This window comes from Ailuropoda melanoleuca, chromosome 16 (genome assembly GCF_002007445.2).
Source record: "Ailuropoda melanoleuca isolate Jingjing chromosome 16, ASM200744v2, whole genome shotgun sequence".
NCBI lineage: Eukaryota > Metazoa > Chordata > Mammalia > Carnivora > Ursidae > Ailuropoda > Ailuropoda melanoleuca.
Window position 1 is genome coordinate 45,478,574 of NC_048233.1, and position 23,754 is coordinate 45,502,327.

Below are 23,754 nucleotides of genomic sequence, written 5' to 3' on the forward strand. Positions count from 1 at the left end.
TCCTAAAACTTTGTTTCAGACTTTTTGCAGTTGTTTTCGTGAGTGATATGGTTTATAATTTTTTTTTCTTATATTAGTCTTTGTAAAGTTTATTGTCACACTAGCCTCATATGATTTAGGGAGCGTCCCTCATATTCTATAAGTGTGAACATTTTCTGTAAAAGTTGAATTATCTTTTGAGTATTTGGGAAATATCCAGGTCTGGAATTTTTCTTATAAGAGTTTTATAGTTTTAGCTCTTGTATTTAGTTCTTTGATCCATTTTGAGTTAATTTTGATAGGTATTCATTTCTTTTTATGTTTCACTCCTTTGTGAAAGAGAAAATAACTCTGGGACCAAAGTGTAAACATTGAGTGAAAATTGTACTGCCCAGGAGGGAACTAGATCCAGTACAGGAGATGGGAGTGAGGATAAGACTTAAGGCTCAGGAGAATGTAAATGGCAGGTTTTTTAAAGCTAAAATCCATGAATAGACTCTATCCCATATTAGATAAGCAAAGTCTCTCCATGCCTCTGATTTGCTGGCAATATATGAGCTGTTTAGCATTGTATATTTATTGAGTTTGCGGTGGTTTTTCCAGAAAATTGTTTTCCTGGTGGACATGATTATGGTGCCACATGATTATGGCACTACAGTAGTTGTTTAGTAGAAATTAGGTAAGTTTCATTGTCATCAGCCTAGGTGGCCCGATCAGAATTCATTACCTTCCCTCTAGGATCACTTTTCTTTCTGCCTATAATACGTTCTTTTTTTGAGAGGTTACTGTGAAATGTAATTCTTCATATTATAAATAGAGAGGAAACATCCTGTCTTTCTTCACGTCTTTCAATAAAGTTTTAAAAGTATATGATGTCTCAAGCTTTTGTAGCCTTTTGTGGTGATGAGGATCCAAGCCTTTCGGGGGTCTTTGAATTGACCTGCCTCAAGTGAGTGATTCCTCCCTTGGAGTCTTTCATGTGGTTGCAGTCAGGTGTTCACTGGGATTTTAGCCCTCATGAAAGATTCTTGGTTGAGAAAAAACGTTGATTACCACTGCAAAGGAACTAGTGAAGAAGGAAGAGAATACCTTTTTTAAAGTTTCTTTAACAAGGATCTGCTGGTCACAGAAATCTTGCTTTTGCATTCCTGAAAGACACTTTTGCTATATATAGCATTCTAGGCTAACAGTTGTTTTGTTTGTTTTTGTTTTTCTCCTCCAGAACATTAAAGGTATGCTTAAGTTCTGGTTTCCATTTCTCCTGTTGAGAAGTCAGCTGTCAGTCTAATTATTGTTTGTTTTAAGGTAATCTTTCATTTTTCCAGCTGCATTTAAACTATTTTTATTTATTTTGCTTCACATTTGTTTGATTTCTTCAATCTGATTTGGTGATCAGTTCTTGTAAGTTCTTATCCATTAACTATTTAAATATTCCCTCTACTTCCATTTTCTCTTTTTTCCTGAATGTATATTAGATCTTCATACTATATCCTTCATGCCTTTTAATGCTGTAATGTTTCACATCTCTGTGTCAATAAAAGTTTAGGAAATTTTAGTTCTATTGTAGAGTTAATTAGTTCTTTTTTCAAATATTTTAAATACACTGCTAGACTTTGTGTTTTTAATTTCTGTTATATTCTTTTCTAGGAATCTTATTCAGTACTTTTAAAAGCCTGCAAATTGCTAACATCTACTTAACAATTTCAAAGCTTTTTTTTATTTCTTGAAGCATATTAAAAATAATCTTATATAATGTGACTGGTAGTTTCAGTATTGAAACTTTTATGTGTGTCATCTGCTGTATTTTATTCTTTGCTGACTCTTACTCATGGTGCCTTTTTCCTTATGTAATTAGTGATTAAAAAAACAATTTTGAGCTGTTCTTTCTTTAGAATTATGATAATAATTTTTTATGGAAATTATTTGAGCTTTGGGATACAGGAGGGTTCTCCAGAAAAAAAATGTGATTGTTTCTGTCATGTATTTGGGAATACTACTATTCTAGAACCATTTTCAATGTAATTCTTGGCTTGGGGTTTTCGTACCACCCCAGACAGTGTGAATTGGAACTGCAAATCAGCATGTAGGTCAACTTGTGGCTACACATTCTCTGGAGTACCCACTCCATATTCCACCTCCATTCAGCTGCAAGGTTTAAAATAGGCATTTCTCTTTTAGTCTCTAGAAGAGAGAGGTAGAAGAGTAGTATACTACTACTAATAAGTAGGAGTTACTGTTTTTTTAATTAAACTTTTTGTTTTGAGATAATTGTAGACTCAACTGTAGATAATTGAGATAACCGTACTCTTTACCCCATTTCCCCCACTAGTAGCATCTTATAAAACTTCAGTACAGTATCACAGCCAAGATACTGACATTGATACAGCCAAGATACAGAACATTTTCATCTTCATAAGGATCTCTCATGTTGCCCTTTTATAACCTCACCCACTTCCTTTCCACTGTCAACCCCTCTTTAATCTCATGCAGTCAGTAATTTGTTCTCTTTTTGTACTTGGTCATTTAAAAAATGTTGTATAAACTGGGCGCCTGGGTGGCGCAGTTGTTAAGCATCTGCCTTCGGCTCAGGGCGTGATCCCGGCATTCTGGGATCGAGCCCCACGTCAGGCTTCTCCTCTGGGAGCCTGCTTCTTCCTCTCCCACTCCCCCTGCTTGTGTTTCCTCTCTCACTGGCTGTCTCTCTCTCTGTCAAATAAATAAATAAAATCTTAAAAAAAAAAAAAAACTCGAGAAGAAGGAAAGTGTAGTTAGNTTTTATAAATAAATAAATAAATAAATAAATAAATAAATAAATAAATAAATTTAAGTTTGTTTTATGGTCCAGAATGTGGTCTGTCTTGGTATGTGTTCCATACACATCTGAAGAGAAAGTATATTCTGACCTTGTCAGTTGGAATGTTTTATAAACGTTGATTAAATCTTGTTGGTTGATGGTATTTTTTTCTATGCCTTTGCTGATTTTCTGTGTAGTTGTTCTAGCAATTGTTAAGAGAGAGGTGTTGAAGTCTCCTATCACTGTAGATATCTTTTAGTTTTACCAGTTTTGACTTCACACATTTTGCTGCTGTGTTGTTTAGTTCATACACATTTAGGATTGCTATGTCTTCTTGGTGCATAGACCCTTTTATCATAATTATGTAATTTTTTTCTCTGATAATTTTCTTTGTTCTGAAGTCTACTTTATCTGATATTAATTTTTAAAATTAACTCCTGCTTTCGATTAATGATTGCATAGTGTGTGGTTTCTATTCTTTTACTTTCATTTATTTTATATGAAATATATGTCATATATAAGTATTTAAAAATATTTTATATATCATATATTTGACATAATATGTATTACGTATGTGCATATATATGTGTGTTTATAGGGATAGTGAGTTTCTTAGGGATAGCATATTGTTAGGTCATGTTTTTTAATCCATTCTGCCATTATCTATCTTTTAGTTGATGTATTTAGATAATTTATATTCAAAGTAATGATTAATATGTTAGAGCTTAAGTCAGCCATTTTATTTTGTGTTTTCTGTTTGTTCTCTGGGTTTCATTTTTCTGTTGTCTTTTTTTTCTTTTCCTTTTTTTTTCCTGTTGTCTTTTACTTGCATTCCTCTGCATTGTTTGAACATTTTTAAAATTCCGTTTTGATTTATCTGTAGTGATTTTGATTGTATCCTTTATGATAGCTTTTTTTAGTGAGTCCTCTGGTTATTACCTTATATGTACCAATTTATCACAGTCTACTGTTCTCATTATTTTATAAGTTCAGTTGAAATGCAGAATCCTTACTCCTTTATGTCCCTTTTCCTTCCCTTGTTAATAATATAGTAGTGTCAGATATTTCTTTTACACATCTGTAACCATATCAAGCAGTTTTTCATTTTTATGTCAACAGTCAAACATTTAATAAAAATTCAAGAGAAGGGGCGCCTGGATGGCACAGTCGTTAAGCGTCTGCCTTCGGCTCAGGGCGTGATCCCGGCATTCTGGGATCGAGCCCCACGTCAGGCTTCTCCTCTGGGAGCCTGCTTCTTCCTCTCCCCCCTCCCCCTGCTTGTGTTTCCTCTCTCACTGGCTGTCTCTCTCTCTGTCAAATAAATAAATAAAATCTTAAAAAAAAAAAAAAACTCGAGAAGAAGGAAAGTGTAGTTAGCCTTATTTTGCATACTGTCTCCTTTCTTCCGTCCTGATGTTCTAAGTTTCTTTCTTTGATCATTTCCTTTTTGTTTAGAGAAATTCCTTTATCCATTCCTTTAGTTTTACTGGAGACGGATTCTTTTAGCTTTCCTTTATCTAAGAGTGTCTTGAATTCTGATTGATTACTGAAGCAATTTCTGGGTCATACCTGAAGGACATCTTTTTTCATTTTAGGATTCTGGGTTAACTGTTATTTTCTGTAAGCACCTGAAAAATATTGTGCAACTTCCTTCTAGCTTTTATGGTTTCTGTTCCACTTTTGTGTGTGTATGTGTATGTTATTTTTTCCTCTCTGTGTTTCTCTCTTTTTTTTTTTTTTTTTTTGAATTTAAGTATAGTTGACACACAGTGTTACTTTAGTTTCAGGTGTGCAACATAGTGATTTTGACAAGTTTATGCGTTATGCTGTATCACCAGAAGCTTAGCAGCCATCTGTCCCCATACATTGCTGTTACAGTATCGCTGACTGTATTCCTTATGCTGTGCTTTGTATTCCTGTGATTATAGAATGAGTAAATTCCATAACTGGAAGCCTGTATCTTCCACTCCACTTTACCCGTTTTGTCCACTCTCCCCCCCCCCATCAATTTATTCTCTGTATTTTTAGGTCTGATTCTGCTTTTCACTTGTTTATTTTTATTTTCTTTCTTTCTTTCTTTCTTTCTTTCTTTCTTTCTTTCTTTCTTTCTTTCTCTCTCTTTCTTCTTTCTTTCTTTCTTCTTTCTTTCTCTCTCTTTCTTCTTTCTTTCTCTTTTTCTTTCTTTCTGTCTTTCTTTTCTTTTCTCTTTCTTTTCTTTTCTTTCCTCTTCTTTTCTTTTCTTTTCTTTTCTTTTGATTTTATTTATTTATTTGACTGAGAGACAGCCAGTGAGAGAGGGAACACAAGCAGGGGGAGTGGGAGAGGAAGAAGCAGGCTCCCAGCAGAGGAGCCTGATGTGGGGCTCTATCCCAGAACGCCGGAATCACACCCTGAGCCGAAGGCAGATGCTTAATGACTACGCTATCCAGGCGCCCCCTATTTTTATTTTCTTAAGATTCCACTTTGTCTTTCTTAGTCTGACTTATGTCACTTAGCATAATGCTCTCTAGGTTTATGCATGTTGTCTCAAATGCTGCACTATCATCTTTATTTACCCAAAGAAAACAAAACACTAATTTGAAAAGATATGTGCATGCATACCTTTTCATGTTTATTGCAGCATTATTTACATTAGCCAAGGTATGGAAGGCACCTAAGTGCCCATCAATAGATGAATGGATAAGGAAGATGAGTGCGTGTGGGGGTGCATGCATGCATATGTGTGTGTATGTACACAGGAATATTGTGAAACCATAAAAATGAATTCTGTGTCTCCTTTTGATAGTTCCTATTGTTATGTCTTCAAGTTTGTTAATCTTTTATTCAGTGTACCTAATCTGTTAATCCTATCCATTATATAGTTCATCTCAGATATTGTACTTTTCATCCCTAGAAATTTGAGTTGGATCTTTTTAATATCTTTCATCTTTTTTCTTAACATAGTCATCTACCTTCTTTTTAAATTTTTTTTTAATTTTAAATTTTTAAATTTTATTTTAAATAATCTGTACACCCAATGTGGGGCTTGAACTCATGACCCTGATATGAAGAGTCACATGCTTTACCGACTGAGCCAGCCAGGTATTCCCCGTATCTACCGTCTTGAAATATAGAATATAGTTACAAACTTTTTATATGCTTGTCTACCAGTTCTATCATCTGTATTATTTCTGGGTTGGTTTTCATTGATTGATTTTTCTTATTATTATGGGTCATAGTTTCCTGGCTTTTTTACATACCTGTTTATGTTTGGTTGCATATCAGACATTGTAAATTAGACCTTGACGGGTGCTGGGTATTTTTTATTCCTGTAAGTGTTCTTGAGCTTTGTTCTTGAATGCAGTTAATTTATTTGTGAACAGTTTGATCTTTTTGAGGCTTGCCTTTCAACTTTGTAGATTGGGTCAGAGTAGCCTTCAGACTAAGTCTAATTTGGTCCCACTACTGAGACAATACTCCTTGAGTACTCTTATCTGATGCCTTGTGTATTATAGTTTTTTCATTCTGGCTGGTGTGTACTGAACCGAGCTGCGAGGGTTCTTTCCTATGGCTCCTTCCGCAGCCTCATACACTTGCTGATGAGTGTTCAGCCAAATACTCAAGGAGGGCCGGGCTACAGACCTCTGGAGCTTGCTGTTTGCACAGCTTTCCTTCCTTCAGTATTCTGCTCTGTAAATTTTAGCTGAATTGGCCCCCTGGAACTCCCACCTCCTCTCTTCAACTCGGTAAATTGCTGGACTCTACCTGGATTCTCCCTCCCTGCACTGTAGTCTGGAAGGTAGCTCATCATGTTTGTTCTGCCTTCACAGAGATCACTGTCCTGTGTTGCTTGTGGTTTAATAGTATTGAAAATTATTTTTTTCATATATTTTGTGTAGTTTTCTAGTTGTTTAAGATGGGGAGGGTAAATCCAGTCTCTTATTTCATCTTGGCTGATAGTGGAAGTTTCTTGGAGATAGACAATAAACAACTAAAACATTGCAAATACAAATATATCAAGTGGCCAAAAGTTCTGTGGGAAAATCTAAAGCAAGGAAGATGTAAAATATCAAGAAGATTGTAATTTTAAAAGGATGATGAGAAAAAGACCAGATTGGGAAATTGACTATCCTGATTATCTTTTGGTATATAACAGCCTGCCCCCAAACTTAGTGACTTTTGCTCATGGATACGCAATTTAGGAAAGGCTGCGTTGGGACAGCTCATTTCCGCTCAGCTAGGTATCACCTGGGCACCTGAAAGGCTGGGGACTGGACTCATCTGAATGTTTCCTCACATGTGTGGTGGTGGTTCATGCTGGTTGCCAGCTGGGATTTCATTTGGGCTGTGGCTAGAACATCTACACGTGACCTTTCTATGTGGCTGCTTGGCTCCCACACAGCATAGTGGCCATGTTCCAAAGGCAAGCATCTGAGAGAGAGCCAGGAAGAAGCTGTATTGCCCTTTCTACCCTGGTCTTGAAAGTCATGTTGTACATTACAGGAAGTCACTAAGGCTGACCCATAATTAAGGAGACTGGAATTAGACTGCTGTTCTTGCTGGGAGGCATGTCCAAGAATCTGTGGACATATTTTGAAGCCACCACAATGATATTTGGACAAAGGAAGTAAGGACATCCAGGGGAAGAACATTCCAGGTAGAATGGACAGAAATGCAAAGACTCTGAGGTTGGTGGATACCTGATGGCTTAGATTTATTTATGGTTGAGTTCCCACTGTAAAATGGCAGCTCCTTGAGGTCAAGGGCTTTTTTCACTGCTGTTTTCTGAGCACCTAGTGGTTGACAGATAGTTGAAGTTCAGTTCTTATTTGTGGAAGAGATAGTCTTCTGGCACCTTGTATTAAATATCCTAAAAAGGAGTATATAACATTTGATCTAGTAATTCTTTCTTTGGGAAGTTATCTTTAGGAAAAAAATTGTACAAATAAGCAAAGCTGTAGTGAAAATTTGGAGGTGTCTAAACGCCCATTAATAGCCAATTAGTTAAATATATTATGGTTTTCTGGTACTGGAACACTGCATAGAAACTAAAAACTAAACATTTCATTTAAAACTAAAAACACTTTCGGAGAATTCAAATGATGGTGTACAGAATGGTCTTATTTGGTTAATAATTAACAGTCTCTCTAATAAATAAATGCATAAAATGGAGAAGGATCTGATAGGATGTATATCAAATTGTTAGTAATTGCTATAGGGGTTATTTTAGAGTTGCTTGTTAAAAATTATGTACTGCTGGGGCGCCTGGGTGGCACAGCGGTTAAGCGTCTGCCTTCGGCTCAGGGCGTGATCCTGGCGTTATGGGATGGAGCCCCACATCAGGCTCCTCCGCTATGAGCCTGCTTCTTCCTCTCCCTCTCCCCCTGCTTGTGTTCCCTCTCTCGCTGGCTGTCTCTCTCTCTGTCGAATAAATAAATAAAATCTTTTTAAAAAAAAAAAGAAAGAAAAAGTGTGAAATGATGCAAAACCAAGATTTTTCAAATAATCTCTTGATTATAGGTTATCTTTATTTCCTTTTGCATATTTCTGTTTCCTTAATTGGAAAAATAAGCTTGTCTCATAATAAGGAAAAGGTTTACATAAAGAAAATAGTTGTAGGTAGTAGTGTTAAGCAGCCTTACTTGAAGATTATTTATCATGTGAAAAAATCCAAATTTATAAACCAGCTAAATCAGGGATCTCTTAAGTTTCCCCGCAAAATTCCCTTAATAGACTCTAAATATTACATGACTTAGGAAGAGAAAGACAAATACCATCTGATCTCATTTTCATGTGGAATCTAACAAAAAAGACCTCATGGAAACAAACTGGTGGTTGCCAGGGGAAGAGGGTAGAGGAAATAGGTGAAGGTGGTCAAAATGCACAGACTCCCAGTTATAAGTCCTGAGAATGTCATGTGTAGCATGGTGACTATAGTAGCAATACTGCACTGTGTATTCGGAAGTTGCTAAGAGAGTAGATCTTAGAAGTTGTCATCACTAGGAGAAAAACATTTTCACTGTGTGAAATGATGGATGTTAACTAAACTTATTGGGTAATCATTTTGCAGTGTATACATATATCAAAACTTTCTGTTGTACACTTTAAATTATTACAGTGTTAGATGTTAATTATATCTCAGTAAAACTGGAAAAAATATTATGTGGCTTAGAACATTTGATTTACACATAATTGTAAAGCTACTCCTCTTCGTTAAAATGTGGTTGGTTTTTTCCTTTGTTAATATTAATCTTTATCACTGTAGCACAGGTTTTCAGTAACCTTATAAGAGTAATTGAGGCCTAAAGTAAAAATTACAAGTGTAATTTATATAAAATCCTAGCTGGTGTACTACTTTAATACATATTTTGTTGCAAAAATGTCTTTAGCTTAATTGTTCTCATTTCACTGTCTTTATTTTAAAGAAATAATTTGTAATTCATTTTGTTCTTATATACCATAGGATGTGTTTTGGAGATGCAGACAAAATATCTTTGATGAAATGAAGAAGAAATTTTTACAGGTAGACTGCTGATGTAATTGCTTTAGTATGATAATCAGCAGAACAAGTAACAGCATGTTAGTATTTTTATTTAATAACAAGGCATGTCTTAAGTTTTATGCTTGTTTGGCTTATTTTATTTCTACCTGATTTTAATAAGAAATTCACCTTAAATGAATGTGTCTGGATAGTCCCTTGTTTTTAACATGTGAGTGAGGGGGAAACATATAAAAACTATAGAACCCTTTGTTTTGACTTTCAGGTATGGTTGTCGTCTGTTTTTTATACAGATATATTTCATTTTCTGAAGTATTAATAGTGCTGGGATGAAATAATTTAATAATTTACAGAGTCAAATCCCAGAAATCTTATTTGAATAATTAAAACTATTACCTTTCCAGCAGCCTCAATGCACTATAAACCTAAACTTTCTTGTGATGTAGCATCCCATTCTAACTTTTCTTTTTAACTCATTTTCCTCAGGTCCCTTCAACTCTGTAGTTCTTTCTTCAAGGTGCTTCCTTTAATCTCTTGCCTTCTCTAAGTAATCGGTGGCAAGAGACCACTTAGGAAAAGATCATATAATGTTGTGGAGTTTGCTGGGTGGAGTGGGGGTAGTAGAATGGAGTGGAAGGAGGACCTTAAAAATAATTTTTTTAAAATGTAAGTTAGAGTCTCCATCATTGCCCCACTTATCATCACTTGTTAAAGTAAAAATGTAAATCTGAATGAAGTTGATAAATTTAATAAATTTCAATCAGCAAAAATACTCACATTCTCTAGTTCTCTTTTTTAACCTATGGCAGTATTAACTGTGGATTCCCAGAAGGGTAATGTGCTAAGGCCTGTCTCCTTAGCTCATAGCAGCTCCTCTACCAAGAAGCAGATAAAACGTTTGTGTGTGCGTCTAAGTTTGCAGCCATAATATCAATCTTTGTGATAACTTTGAAAAGAAAGAAGTCTTAAGAGAAAATGGGTTGACTATTAAATTTAGAGGTTAGAGAGGTCCCTTTGTAATGTTTTAAAATTCTTTATATGAATTTCTTTTCTTAGAAAAAACCTGAATCTTGGTAACTTTGAATTTGGGTTGATACTAAGTTCTTTTCTGCATGCTAATACCATTCCAAATATATGCCATCAATTATACACCTTGCCTTTTAAATAAGAAACACCTAGGAAGTATTTTTTATGAAACAAAAATTATGGTGTTAATTTCAGAGAACTCAGATTTGAACTTAAAACTATTAGGAATGCCAAGAAAAGGAGATGACATGACTTAAGAGGTGAACGTGCCTTCAAGCAGGCTCTGAGATCCCTCAGACAGAACTGTCTCATGTCGACTTCTACAGGATGTCCCTAGCAGCGAACCTGTCTTTGGAAGAAAATATGTGTAGAGTGTTTTTATCCAACTGTTTTATCTTTTATAAATAAGACTGTGGTTTAGTTTTTTTTTTTTTTTACTCTTTTTTCAAGGATTCTTTCTTTGTTAGGAAATCTAGCTTTGTTTCTGCAGTGAGCATAGATTAGGCACAGACAGAACACTCTCTTAGCATGCACAGTGTTATTGTAACTGCTGTTGACTTTCCCCTTATTCTCTCAAGTGTAATATTGCTGAGTTGTCCATAAAATAAATAGTTTTAATTTCATACTTTATGCCTTTTTTTGGTAATTGGCTAGATTTTCTGTGTAGGGAACTTTATGCCCCTGTAATAGCTCACCTAAGATAAATTAAATATTTTGCCAAGTGAAACATGCTTTAGGCTTTTCTAAAACTTTGCATTTATTTTCTCTTGTTTTCCCTTATTCATCATGAATCTCTTTGAACTCAAAAATTGTTCTCTCTTCCCTGAATTATGGCATACCCTCAGATACCTTACCTTAATGTTGGGTGTAGTATTTAAATGGATACCCTCCCTCCTACTACCAACACCACCATTACTAACTATATCCTTTCCAGCTAGTGCTCAGGTGTGCTTCAATGTGTTTAAGTGTATTTTTGCTATCTATTGCTATGGAACAGCCTACCCCAAAACTTAGTGGCTTAAAACAACTAGTATATTTGTTCATAATTCACTGGGATGGGATTTGGGCAAAGGCTCGGCTGGTTAGTTTCTCTGCTCCATGTGGCATCATTGGGGATCATTACTTGGCTGCATTTAACTGGTGTTTGACTTCGGATAGAATGTCCACGGAGGCTTTTCTCCATTATTAGGCACTCTAGTGCTCCACTAAGTGGCCACTTTCTCTCAGTGTGGACTGTTAGGGCTTCCTTGTAGCTTGGTGGTCCCAGGGCAAGTGGATTTTTTTTTTTTTTTAAACTCGTGAAAGGGAATCTTCCAGGAGGTGCAGAATCTTCCAAGAGGTGCTGATTTTTTAGGGTCCTGCCTTAAGTCACACGGTGTCACTTGTGGTACATTCTCTTGATCCTAGCTGGTCACTCGGCCCATCCAGATTCATGGGAAAAGGAAAAAAGAAAATGAGTGGCAAAGAATTTGTAGCCATTTTTCATTTACCTCAAGGTGATACTGCTTTTTCCTTTGGGCATAAGTAGGATCAACCAGGGGCAGATCTCCAAAGAAGAAAGGTAGCTACCCTGTTTTCCTAATTCTAAGAAACATCTTTTACGTTTAAATGTTTTGTAAATCTGTTTAATATAACATTGTAGAGTTGTTTTTTTCTTCTTTTTTTTGAAAACTGTTGTAAAGTTATTGTTATACTTACTGATGATAGATCTGAGAATTGTAAAAAATAATTTTTTTTCTTATCAGTTCCCAGAATGGGGGGATATGGGAGGAGGAGAGAGACTTCATACAAGTGCGATTAATGTTGGCAATAGTGCTATGAAAAATTCAAATGTAATCCATGGATAATAGTCATGTATTAGGTAAATTTGAAATAATGGGCCAGGGTGTAGAGTATAACATAATTAAGATTTATAAGTGGCTAGCTTAGAGCCTTGAAGAAGAGCAGAGCTTTTTGTTTGTTTCAGTTACTCTAGAATTGAATTCAAGAATAAAATGTGATTGGCCCAGAAATTCTGCTTATAGGAATTTTAAGGAAATGGAAAAGTGCGCAAAGTTTTGGGTGTTCATCACAGTATTATTACCAAAGTGTAATAAAGTCTGCCTGAGCCACTAAAATGGAACTGATGGAGCAAATTATTATTAATCCATGTAATAAAATACTATTCAGCTGTTAAAAATGATGTTAGGGAAGTTTGATGGGAAAAGATTACACGATATATTTATAAGTAGAGAAAGAAATGACAGGAGCGCCTGGGTGGCTTGGTTGTTGGGCGTCTGCCTTCGGCTCAGGGCGTGATCCCGGTGTTCTGGGATCGAGCCCCACATCAGGCTCTTCCGCTATGAGCCTGCTTGTTCCTCTCCCACTCCCCCTGCTTGTGTTCCCTCTCTCGCTGGCTGTCTCTCTCTGTCAAATAAATAAAATAAAATCTTAAAAAAAAAAAAGAAAGAAATGACAAAACAGCATGTATATTCTAACCCAGTGTGTGTGTGTTCAAGAGTGTGTATGTATATATGCGCATGTGTGTGTGTGTGGGCAAAATATTTGGAAGGATGTGCTCTAAAATGTTAATTATATCTGTTTACAGATGATTTCCACTTTTTCCTTTATACTCCTCCTTTTAAAAAAAATTACTTATATGTAGTATACAGAAAAGAAAGCCACTGTCATTCAAAAGAGTAAAAGGCACACATGAGATTAAATTTTGTGTTTACTATAGTACATTTAGTCTTCAGATGAGATTTTTTTAGGGATAATTTCCCCACATTTTTGGGTGGAAAGAGAGGAGGTATAGGAGTGCCTCTACCTGTGCTGATACATTTGGGGAAGGAACCAGAGACAGCTGATGTCTGGCCCTATGATGTTGCTACATCACCATTCTGATGTATACTGATGTATTCTGATGTATACTGATGTATTCTGATGTAAATCAGCACTTGGGATTTCTGAATTCTTTGGTAAGGTAATCTTCCTTGCACCATCAATTCCAGCCTATCTGAGGTTTTAAAATCTGGCCCTATGGTAATTTATTCCTGAAACTTGAATCTACTTCTGAAGTATACTATTGAAACTATGAAAGTGGATCTTTTGTATTTAAAATTTATTTTGAATTGTTCATTCTTTACTATAAACCAGAGTTTAAAAAGGTCCATTTCATGTTTCTCAGGTTGGGATTAAAAGGTGTAAAACAATTAATTACATGTGTTAATATAAAACATTAAGTTTTTAGGTGAAGGCTTTTTTCTCTTTTCTGAGAAGCATATTAGTAATGCTCTTTTTTGTTATCCTGTTTATTTTATTGAAATGTATTTTCCTTCTTTTCATTTTTAAATGGTTTATTACTTGTAATTAAATATTTTGATTTATCTGAAATATCATGGTAGCCAGTCTGTTTTAAACATTATACTTCTTTTATAGAAATTTATTTCTGTTCTAAACTACTTGGATTAATCTTAATTTAAATAATCTCTTGAAAACTCAAAATTATATATAGCAGAAACAAATAATAATTGTATTACTCCACCAAACAAAAAAAAAGTTGTGGCTATCCTGTCTTCCGCACTAGTCAATGATAATTATTTAAAAATGGGTAATATAGAAGCAACAGAAGGTTGGCGTTGATATTATTATAAAAGAGAAGGAAATAAATTATTGTATACAGCACCAGTTTGTACAGTTCATATTTCTGTAAAGCCTATTTTGGGGATGGTGAGACGTACCCCAATTAAATGCCTGCTGCACTTGATTTTGAGGGAAAGCAAGAGATTTATATAATCATAATTGCCTGTTATTCTGGATTGAAGGAAGATAAGATTAGAAAAAGTTAAACTTCTCATGAAGCTATTGCCATAATCTTGTATAAGATTTTGATTGCTGCAGGCAGGAAGAAAAAGAAAGGGGGTGGCTCAAGAAATATTCAAAAAGGGTAGAACTGTGATAGCATTTTGCTGATTGTGTGAGGTGAAGAAGAGGAAGGAGGTGAGGAAGATGCTCAGAGCTCTGTAGTTTCAGCAGTCGGTGGATAATGGTGCCATTCATAGAGGTTGGCATTATAGGAGAAGGAGGGAAAGAATTTCTTGTGTTCAAGTATCTGATGCAGCCTGCTACCACTGTGGAAAGTTGAAAAGAAAAGCAGTGTCCAACAGCTTGAAAGGGAGGGCAGAGCCTTTCTGATAAAGTCCCTTTGAAAACTTTTTGTCTTGATAATTACTGAGTTATGTGCTAGATGCAAAAGGAGGAAGAAGAATTTGTGACCCTAACTTCCTTCTACATTGGTAATTGGAAAATTTTTTTCCCTTTCTTTTCCTTACCTGCCTCTGCTGGCTGATCAGTTTAAATAAGCTTGTCAGCTCCCAGAACACTGATAAAGGGAACCTTTAGACATGTCTATAGGTAGGGTAGCATAAAGATCAGGAGACCTGATTGTCTGTGTCCCTTAGTTAGGGATTTGCAAGTTGAGACAATCCTCACAGTTCTTCAGGAAACCCAGAAATGCTTGATTTGACTGTGCTAGTGTGGTAATGATACATTTTTAAGGATCAGATTTTATTATTTTTGAAAATTACTCCAGTATACTGTCTTCATGGCTTGTTGACCATTGATGTACAGTCTTAAAAGGTGAAAGCAAATTCCCACAAGAATGTTGATTCTTAAATATGCTGCAGTTTTTCCAAAACAAACACATATGGTACTTTCTATGTTTGACATATCCATTACAGTGTATTTCAGATATAACAAAACAGTAATACTAGCTAGGGAAAATAATATTTTGTGGGATATTTTTATATTTAATCATAGAAAATGTGGCTAACTATAACTGTTTTGTTTTTCTTTAAAGATAAATAATGTTTGTTTTAATTTCAGATAGAAAATGCTGCTGAAGAACCTAGAGTTTTATGTATAATACAGGATACTACTAATTCAAAGACAGTGAATGAACGGATCACTTTAAATTTACCAGCTTCTACTCCACTCAGGAAGCTCTTTGAAGATGTGGCCAACAAAGTAGGCTACATAAATGGAACCTTTGATTTAGTGTGGGGAAATGGAATCAATACTGCTGATATGGTAAAACCTTAGACTTAAAGCATGTTCTCTTAAGCTCTAATAATATCATAGTCAGTATTGTTGTTATTAACAAATATATTAAATCCTGGAACCTTTTATAATATTATAAGCAAACCTATAATAAATAATTTAAGAGCCTGTATACACCTCAGTAATTGGATCCTTCTTCATCCCTTGGCCTTCATTCCGGATTCAGCATTTGCTTATCCTAGTTTGTATAAGGACATTTTATCAGGTTTTTTGCTCATGTGAGAGGACTAACATATTGTGTGAACTATGGAAAATTTTCCAGCATGTACTGCATGGAATGTTATTCATCATATGTATATAATATGTATCAGTTTATATTATATATTTAAATTATATATAATTTTAAGATTTGTTTATTTGAGAGAGAGAGTGGGAGAGCACGTGCATGAGTGGGGGGAAGGGCAGACAGGGACAGAATCTCAAGCAGACTCAGTCCAGAGCCCTACATGGGACTTGATCTCTTGACCCTGAGATCATAACCTGAGCCAAAATTAAGAGTTACACGCTTAACCAACTGAGCCACCCGGGTGCCCCTATTCATCTTATATTTTTAAGCAAAAAAAGCAGGATATGGAATCATGTGTATTTTATAGTTTTTTGTAAAAGAAGAGAAAAATTTATATAGAAAGAAGAAGGAAAGGAAGGATATACACTCATGTTACTAGAGATTATGTACCAGATACAGTGGTAGGCACCTGATCAAGAAGGTTCTTGGTATCATGACTTTTGTGTCAGATCTCACAGTCCTGTTGTAGAAACAATTGTATTGACGAATAATTACATTAATATGTTTGAAATACTATATTGTAAGTTTGTTCTGAGTGCAAAGAGAAGACATTGATCACTTTTGCATGGGAGAGTGGCAAAGGACTCCATTGAGTTGGATCTAATCTGCACTATTTAGAATAGTATTGGAAATATTATTTTTTATTTCCTGTCTCTCTGTCCAAATTACCCTGCATATTACTGTTAGAATTGTTGCCAGTCATCTTAAATTGTAGCACTTAGGTCACCTTGCAGTTCAGAAACCTTCAGTGAGTGCTCCTTGCCCAGAAATAAAAAATCATATTCCCTAGGTTAGCTAGCTTGTAGACAAAGTACAATGGTTAAGACTTTTGTAATCTCAACTCCCAAATACTGGACTGATTTGTTTTCTTGACACAAATTTCCATGCTTTTCTTTCTCCATGTTTTTGCTTATATTACCTTTTTCTGTCCTGTGTAATTGCTACTCTTAAGTTTTCCAGGCAAATACCTCTGAAGGGAAATGAAATTGAATGTGTTATCTCTGTGATATTTGAAGGGCAGAGTTTTAGTTGGGTCTGTAGAAGAATCACAGATGTTTGATGTCGCTTGATTTGCCCTTAAAATCCATATTTTGTCTTCTATTCCATAATATATTTACACTTTTTAAAATATGGAACTAATGCTTTACATTAACCAGCTTTTTCCCACTGAAATTGATTAGTAGAATTGGTAGTCCAACAAAATATGCAAAGAGAAGTAATATTTAATCTGAAACTTTGAATACTCCCTGTTAAATCTCCATGTAACTTTTAAAGGATAATACTATACTGTCATGTATGTCTCCCCAAGTCTTATTTATCTTTTACTTTTAAGAAACCTTACATGATGTTTCCTCATGCCACTTTAAAAGTAATCTCTTTGTCCCCCAGTTGTACTTTTCTTCTGCTGTGCCACTTATCATAGCATTCTTTTATTATAGTTGTTAATTCATTTGTGTCTTTTCCATGTGGTAGAATGCATGTATTTTGGTGGCTGGGACCTCATGGTATTAATTTTGCATCCTCCATAGATAGTCTCCGTGGGCACTCCAAAAATGTATGTTAAATTAACATGTGGTAACTTTAAACAGATCTATGTTATGGGGCGCCTGGGTGGCTCAGTCGGTTAATCATCTGCCTCTGGATCAGGGCATGATCCCAGGGTCCTGGGATCGAGTCCCACATCAGGCTCCCTGCTCAGTGGGAGTCTGCTTCTCCCTCTCCCTCTGTCCCTCTCCCTGCTCATGCTCAAATAATAAATAAAATCTTTTAAAAAAATAGCTCTGTATCAGGATTACTTATTTCTTTCTTTAGCTATGACTGTTCTTAAGAACTTGACTTCTGTGTATTTATTTGCTTACTGTACATTTCTGTAAGTATACTTTTTCACCAGCTTACTGCACAGTGCTGCATGTATGCTTTGTGAAAACCTAACCCGCTTAGCTACCCACCACTTCATACACATAGATACATATATTTGTTGAGGTAAAACACCTATGTATTCCTGCTATATTATCTGATTTCTTATCAGAATGTAAAGGACCCAAACGTACCTTTCCTCCCATGTGATTTCTCTTCACTTCTGATTTTTTCTTTTTTTTTTTGATTTAAATTCAATTAACATATAGTAAATTATTAGAGTTAAATGATTCATCAGTCCTGTATAAAACCCATTGCTGATTACATCACGTGCCCTCCTTAATGTCCATCATCCAGTTGCCCCACCCCCACCCCTCAGCTTCTGATTTTCTATCTCCCGTTTTTTCTCACGGATTTCTAGATGTGAGCCAGTTAAACGAGACCATATGTTTGTTATTTTATTTACTTAACACTTATTTTAACTTACGATGTGCTTAGTATTGTTCTGGTATGAGATTCTATACAAGTATAACCTTATTTAGTCCTTAATAACCACTCTGTGAGGTAGATTCTGTTACAGCCTCACATCGTAGGTAAAGAAACTGAGTCATGACGAAATGAAGTTAACTTGCCCAAAGTCACACAAATAGCAAGTGGCAACGTCTTTTACAGTTAGGGTTTTTTTTTTTTTGTCGTTAGTACTTATACTTTTATATAATCTTAAGTTCCTAAGAAAGGCATTTCCATAAAATAGGTCCCCTAAGGAGGCATTCCTCATATCTTGGAAGCATTTTAAACATTCTCTGGTATAACAAAGTTTTAAAGCAAAAGAATGGGGTGTTCATTTCATCTCTGATTTTTTTCCACAATGGACTCTGGTATGTGGGTAAGTCCCTACTGTAGACTTGGGGCATACAGAGCTCCATCTCTCCTCCGCCAACCAGAGTATATCAGAATGAAATTGCCTTACCAGATAAAAGAGTTAGGTAAAGACTACATATCTTAGATGTTGAATTTGCAGAAGAGTGATGACTTTTGTCCTCTGGATCCTGGCCATGGACTTGAAATACAGGCTCTAGGCTGTTCCTTAAGGAGTCTTTCTGAATGTGCCCATTTTGGTATATTACATAATTAGTTTGGTTGGATTGCTTAGTGTGTTGCTTATCAGAAATTCTCATATTCATATATATCAAAACATGTACAGTTATTAGTTAATTTTTAGCTAGTCTTCATTAAAATCCAGTAGATATTATATTGAATAAATTTTAGAGAACATAGAAACACAGATATTTATAATTTTTTTTTGCATAATACTTAACATTATTCTTTACCTTTTTTCTTTCCAGTTTTTCTTAGATGTTGGGAAATGTGTACATCTGGGATAACTGTCAGTATATGCACTGTCACTGGGCTTAGCCATCCTAATACATGAGTAAATGAGTTAACTCCAAGTCTAGATTAACAGAATTTACCAGAATCTTTATTTAAAAAAATGATGTTTGAGCCCAAGAATTGTAGATTTACATATTACTTGTTTTATTTTATTATTATAATTAATGTTTCTCATAATCAGATATTTTATTTTATGCCCATAGGCTCCACTGGACCATACCAGTGACAAGTCTCTTCTTGATGCTAATTTTGAGCCAGGAAAGAAGAACTTTCTGCATTTGACAGATAAAGACGGTGAACAGCCTCAAATACTGCTGGTAAACTATTTAGAAGCCTCGTATTCATAATTTTTCTGTACTGTCACTATTGGGAAGCAGTATTCCAAAGGAAGGAGGAGAGATATAATTTGTGATTTATATATAATTATTTTTCTATTTGATGTTGGCTTGTTGTAAGTGTATGTGCTAACATGGTAACAGTGGGCATCCATTGCACTGTTGCTTATGTGTGTATATATATAGTCTGCTGCTGCACTGGAAGCAGGGGTTGCCGTCTTCAGGACTACCACCATGGTAGGGATGGAGTAGATATAGGATAAGTTAAACACCACAAAGATCTCCTACTGTGTTTCAGTGGCCTGCCTTTGGTTAAGCATTTGCTTAGTTGTTGTAAGTCCTTGGCAGTTATGCCTAGATTTTTCTATATTTTAGGGTAGGGACAGACCCCCAGAATTCTCTACTCTGACATTTTTGCTCCGACCCCTAACCCCCTTTCTGGAATAACTTGTTTTTCAAGTTATGTGCTTTATTTCTATTCTTTTAGTATTTGCCTTAGTTCATATTTCAGTAGGCTTTCCTCTCTGGTCCAGTGGCCCTAGAGATCGTCTAATCCCAGTAACTCCCAATTTGAGGGTCATTTCTAAAAAAAATTGGGAAAACCTGGTCTGATTTACCTTGCTGTTTCACAGGCTGAGGAAACTAAGGTTCACAGAGTTTATGGACTTTTTCAGAACTCTTCTCTTCAATGAAACTTCACTCACGGAAGTTCTTCTGTTTGATGCTTTTCATGTAGAAGTCTGTGAATTAGAATGCCTGTCTGGACAGTAGACAATAATTAAACACAGAGCATCCTTACGAAGCAATACTAGAATATGCTGTATCTCATCATTTTTTTTATGGTATCATGAGAAGATTTTGATTAATCTGAATGACATTGAAATATAAATTAGGTATTAATTTAGGGAACTCTAGATCTACGGTTTGGGGATTCATGTTTTAAAATGCATAGTAATTACTCTTCAGCTCGGTCTTAATTGCTTATGCTAATTTTATATCCCTGAATCCTTTTTGACATCTTCCTCATTAATAGGAAGTTTCCTGTTAGAGACAATGGGAAATGATCTATTTTATCCAATACTTCACTGTGCCCCAGCTGCCAGGTCTACTTGGCAAGGATGGTGCAGAATGACAGACCCTTCATTCAAAGAATTCACAGTGGAACTTTCTCCTTTTCTCATAAACAAAATTTGGAAGAGAATTAAGGGAAATTGCAAAAGTAAGAACTCTGAAAGGAGACATGAACACCTCTCCAAGGTGTTTTACATTGGGCATCTTTCAAGCCTTCCTATAGAAATGGTGAGGGCGTACATTCCTTTGAATGTCGTGGTGGTAATAGTAATGCCTTGTGTTTTTTTCATTGCCTCAGCAATTAGTATGTGGTTTTTTGGGTTTTTTTCATTGTTTCAGCAACATATGCCATTCGGTAAATATTGGTTATGCTGCATTTTAGGAGGATTCCAGTGCTGGGGATGATAGTGTCCATGACCGATTTATAGGTCCACTTCCAAGAGAAGGTTCTGTGGGCTCTACCAGTGATTATGTCAGCCAAAACTACTCCTATTCATCTATTTTGAATAAATCAGAAACTGGTAAGATTTATTATTATTACTATGATAGTTGTATTTTCATAAAATCATAGGGCGTTAGACCCTGAGTGATCGAGAGATCTCAAGCCTAATCACCTCATTTTATGGTTGGAAAACTTAGACCCAGAGCAGGGTCACTAGTTCACATTATTGTTTTTCTTTCCCTCAAGTCGTTGTCACTATAGTCTTACTGTCACTATTTAGTAATAAAGTAAAAAATACTGAATATTGTATTTTGAAGGAAGACTTTCTCTTTAATAATTTTCTATTTGGAATTTATTCTTTTTCTGAAGTTGACTTTCTTTGGAAAGGAATGTTTCCATTATATCTTTTTGGATTAGGATAGACTGTGGGGGATACTTCCATTTTGAAACAGATGGGCCAGGCTTATTTTATTAGACCTACTGTGTCATCTTTTAGTTGAACCTAATCATATGTTAGAAGTTAATCATGTGGGGCGCCTGGGTGGCACAGCGGTTGAGCGTCTGCCTTCGGCTCAGGGCGTGATCCCGGCGTTGTGGGATCGAGCCACGTCAGGCTCCTCTGCTGTGAGCCTGCTTCTTCCTCTCCCGCTCCCCCTGCTTGTGTTCCCTCTCTCGCTGGCTGTCTCTATCTCTGTCAAATGGATAAATAAAATCTTTAAAAAAAAAAAAAAAAGAAGTTAATGATGTAATTTTAATATTCCTGTTAACTTTTTTCTGAACATTATTAAACCATATTAAACCTAGATGTTTGAATTTTTTCAGTTTATTGAGCAGTGAAATTGCCTTATTTATGTAAAGGTTTATTCCTTTACATGTAAGATTGGTTAATTGCTTAAATATATTCTGGGTACTTCTACATAACATTTGATCTCACAGCAAACCTTTGCACTCAATAGTATTATTCATGTTAAAAGAAGTGGAAACTGGGGCGCCCGGGTGGCACAGTGGTTAAGCGTCTGCCTTCGGCTCAGGGCGTGATCCCGGCTTTATGGGATCGAGCCCCACATCAGGCTCCTCTGCTGTGAGCCTGCTTCTTCCTCTCCCACTCCCCCTGCTTGTGTTCCCTCTCTCGCTGGCTGTGTCTCTCTATATATCAAATAAATAAATAAAATCTTTAAAAAAAAAAAAAAAAGAAGTGGAACCTGTGTTCTGAGAAACCCTTGATTGTACAGCTGGTACTGTTAGGTGCAACTGCAGACCCTCTACTCTTAGAACTTCAAAGTAGAGATGGTTTTAAATCTTATGTGCACGTATTTAGTATAAAAAGAAAACAAGGGGCGCCTGGGTAGCACAGTTGTTAAGCATCTGCCTTCGGCTCAGGGCATGATCCCAGCGTTTGGGGATCGAGTCCCACCCACATCGGGCTCCTCCGCTGGGAGCCTGCTTCTTCCTCTCCCACTCCCCTGCTGTGTTCCCTCTCTCGTTGGCTGTCACATAAATAAAATCTTCCAAAAAAAAAAAAAAACAAAACTATAGCATTACATTGCAAATTTTGTCCTAATGTGATCTGTAATCTTCTATTTACTATATTTTGTAATTAAACTGTAGATAATTTCCTCATAGCTGATTGCTTGTACAGGCTTACCAGTGTGTTTGTTTTGGAAATACCAGTAAAAGCTATTCATGTTTGGTATTCAGGATCATTTATATCAATAGAACTTTCTGCAGTCAAGTACCAGGAATAAAAGAGAATGCAAAATTATCTTCTACTTTAGATAATAGGATAATAAAGCTGTTTACCATTACACTGTCTGTCTAGAGTAGTGATTGTCAAATTTTTATTTCTTTAAAAGTCATTTGGGGATACTTGTTAAAAATGTGAGTTCCGAGGCATTACTTCCCAAAATACTGGTTGGATAAATTGCATATTGTTTTAAATAGGCACCCTACATTATTCTGAGATAGTTGGAATACTTTGAGAAAGTTCCAGATTTAACAAATCAGGATTCTTGAACTATTCCGTTTGTATTCTGACAACCAATTCAGTCCTTTATGTAGGAGTATTTATAGAACTCCTGCTTTGTACTATATACTCTATGGCTCTATAATGCCTATAAATTCCTAGAGACTGACTCATACTTTAAAAAAAGTTCTTTTCTGATTATGCAAATGTAATACATGCTCTTTGTCATACTTTAAAATGAAGAAAGTGAAAATCACTGACAGTACTACTAGTGGAAACTACTTACAGTGATTTTGCTTATATCTGTTTTATCTCTCCTCCATATGTGTGTTTTTAAGAAAATGGGGGTATCCCATGTTTTGAGCATTTTTTACTATGTATTTTTTCCTTAATACTGTATGATAAGCATTTTTCAATGCTATTAAATAGTATTTTAACATAGGGTTTTGAATGACTGAAAAATAGTATTTCATTGTATAGTTTAGATATTTAAGCAAACTGTTACTGATGTTATGATGAACATTCTTGTATATAAGTCTTTATTATTATCTCTGATTATTTCCTTAGGATAAGTTCTCAAATTGAATTACTAAGTTGAAATTTATTTCACACAGTTTTTAGAGGCCTTTGTTCTAAATTGCCATGTAATCGTAGCCTTCATTCCCAATTATTGTTTTTCATACACCTCTGCTCCACTCCTTTTTCCTACCTGTACATTTTCCTCCAGTTTTTTGGGGGTACTGCCTTTCTGAATTAAAATAGTCTATAAGCATCCAAAGGAGTTGTGGTTTAAACATAATTTTGTTAGTGGCTGTTGGATTTGCATTTTCCTTGAATTTTTGTAAATCTTGGCACTGTGTACAGTTTTTATTGGAAGATGCTGTCATGATTTTGACTCAGGGCTCTAGGAACACATTTCTCCATAATGCAAGAGGTTTGGGGATTTCTTTCCTGTCTCCCTTGCCTTCCAACAACCCCCACCCCCACCCCAGGGTAGCCAACCACTGTTGATAGGAGGTGGTGGGGGTGGGTAG

General features: G+C 35.6%; 1 protein-coding gene across 8 annotated transcripts in view; it reads left to right on the plus strand.

Moving 5' to 3' along the window:
• Positions 1 to 23,754, plus strand: part of USP47 (ubiquitin specific peptidase 47) — a 105,742-nt gene that overhangs the window by 27,602 nt on the left and 54,386 nt on the right. For 2 of the 8 annotated variants that reach the window (XM_034645733.1, XM_011232432.3), the window contains exons 2-5: positions 9,216 to 9,275; positions 15,141 to 15,344; positions 19,113 to 19,226; positions 20,698 to 20,836. The exons of 1 other annotated variant lie outside the window; for it this stretch is intronic. In XM_034645733.1, the coding sequence (XP_034501624.1) occupies positions 9,216 to 9,275; positions 15,141 to 15,344; positions 19,113 to 19,226; positions 20,698 to 20,836 (517 nt within the window). Of the gene's footprint in view, positions 1 to 7,255; positions 7,441 to 9,215; positions 9,276 to 15,140; positions 15,345 to 19,112; positions 19,227 to 20,697; positions 20,837 to 23,754 lie in introns of those variants that run through there. 5 more of the 8 variants (XM_011232434.3, XM_034645735.1, XM_034645734.1 and 2 more) reach the window with 4 other exon arrangements.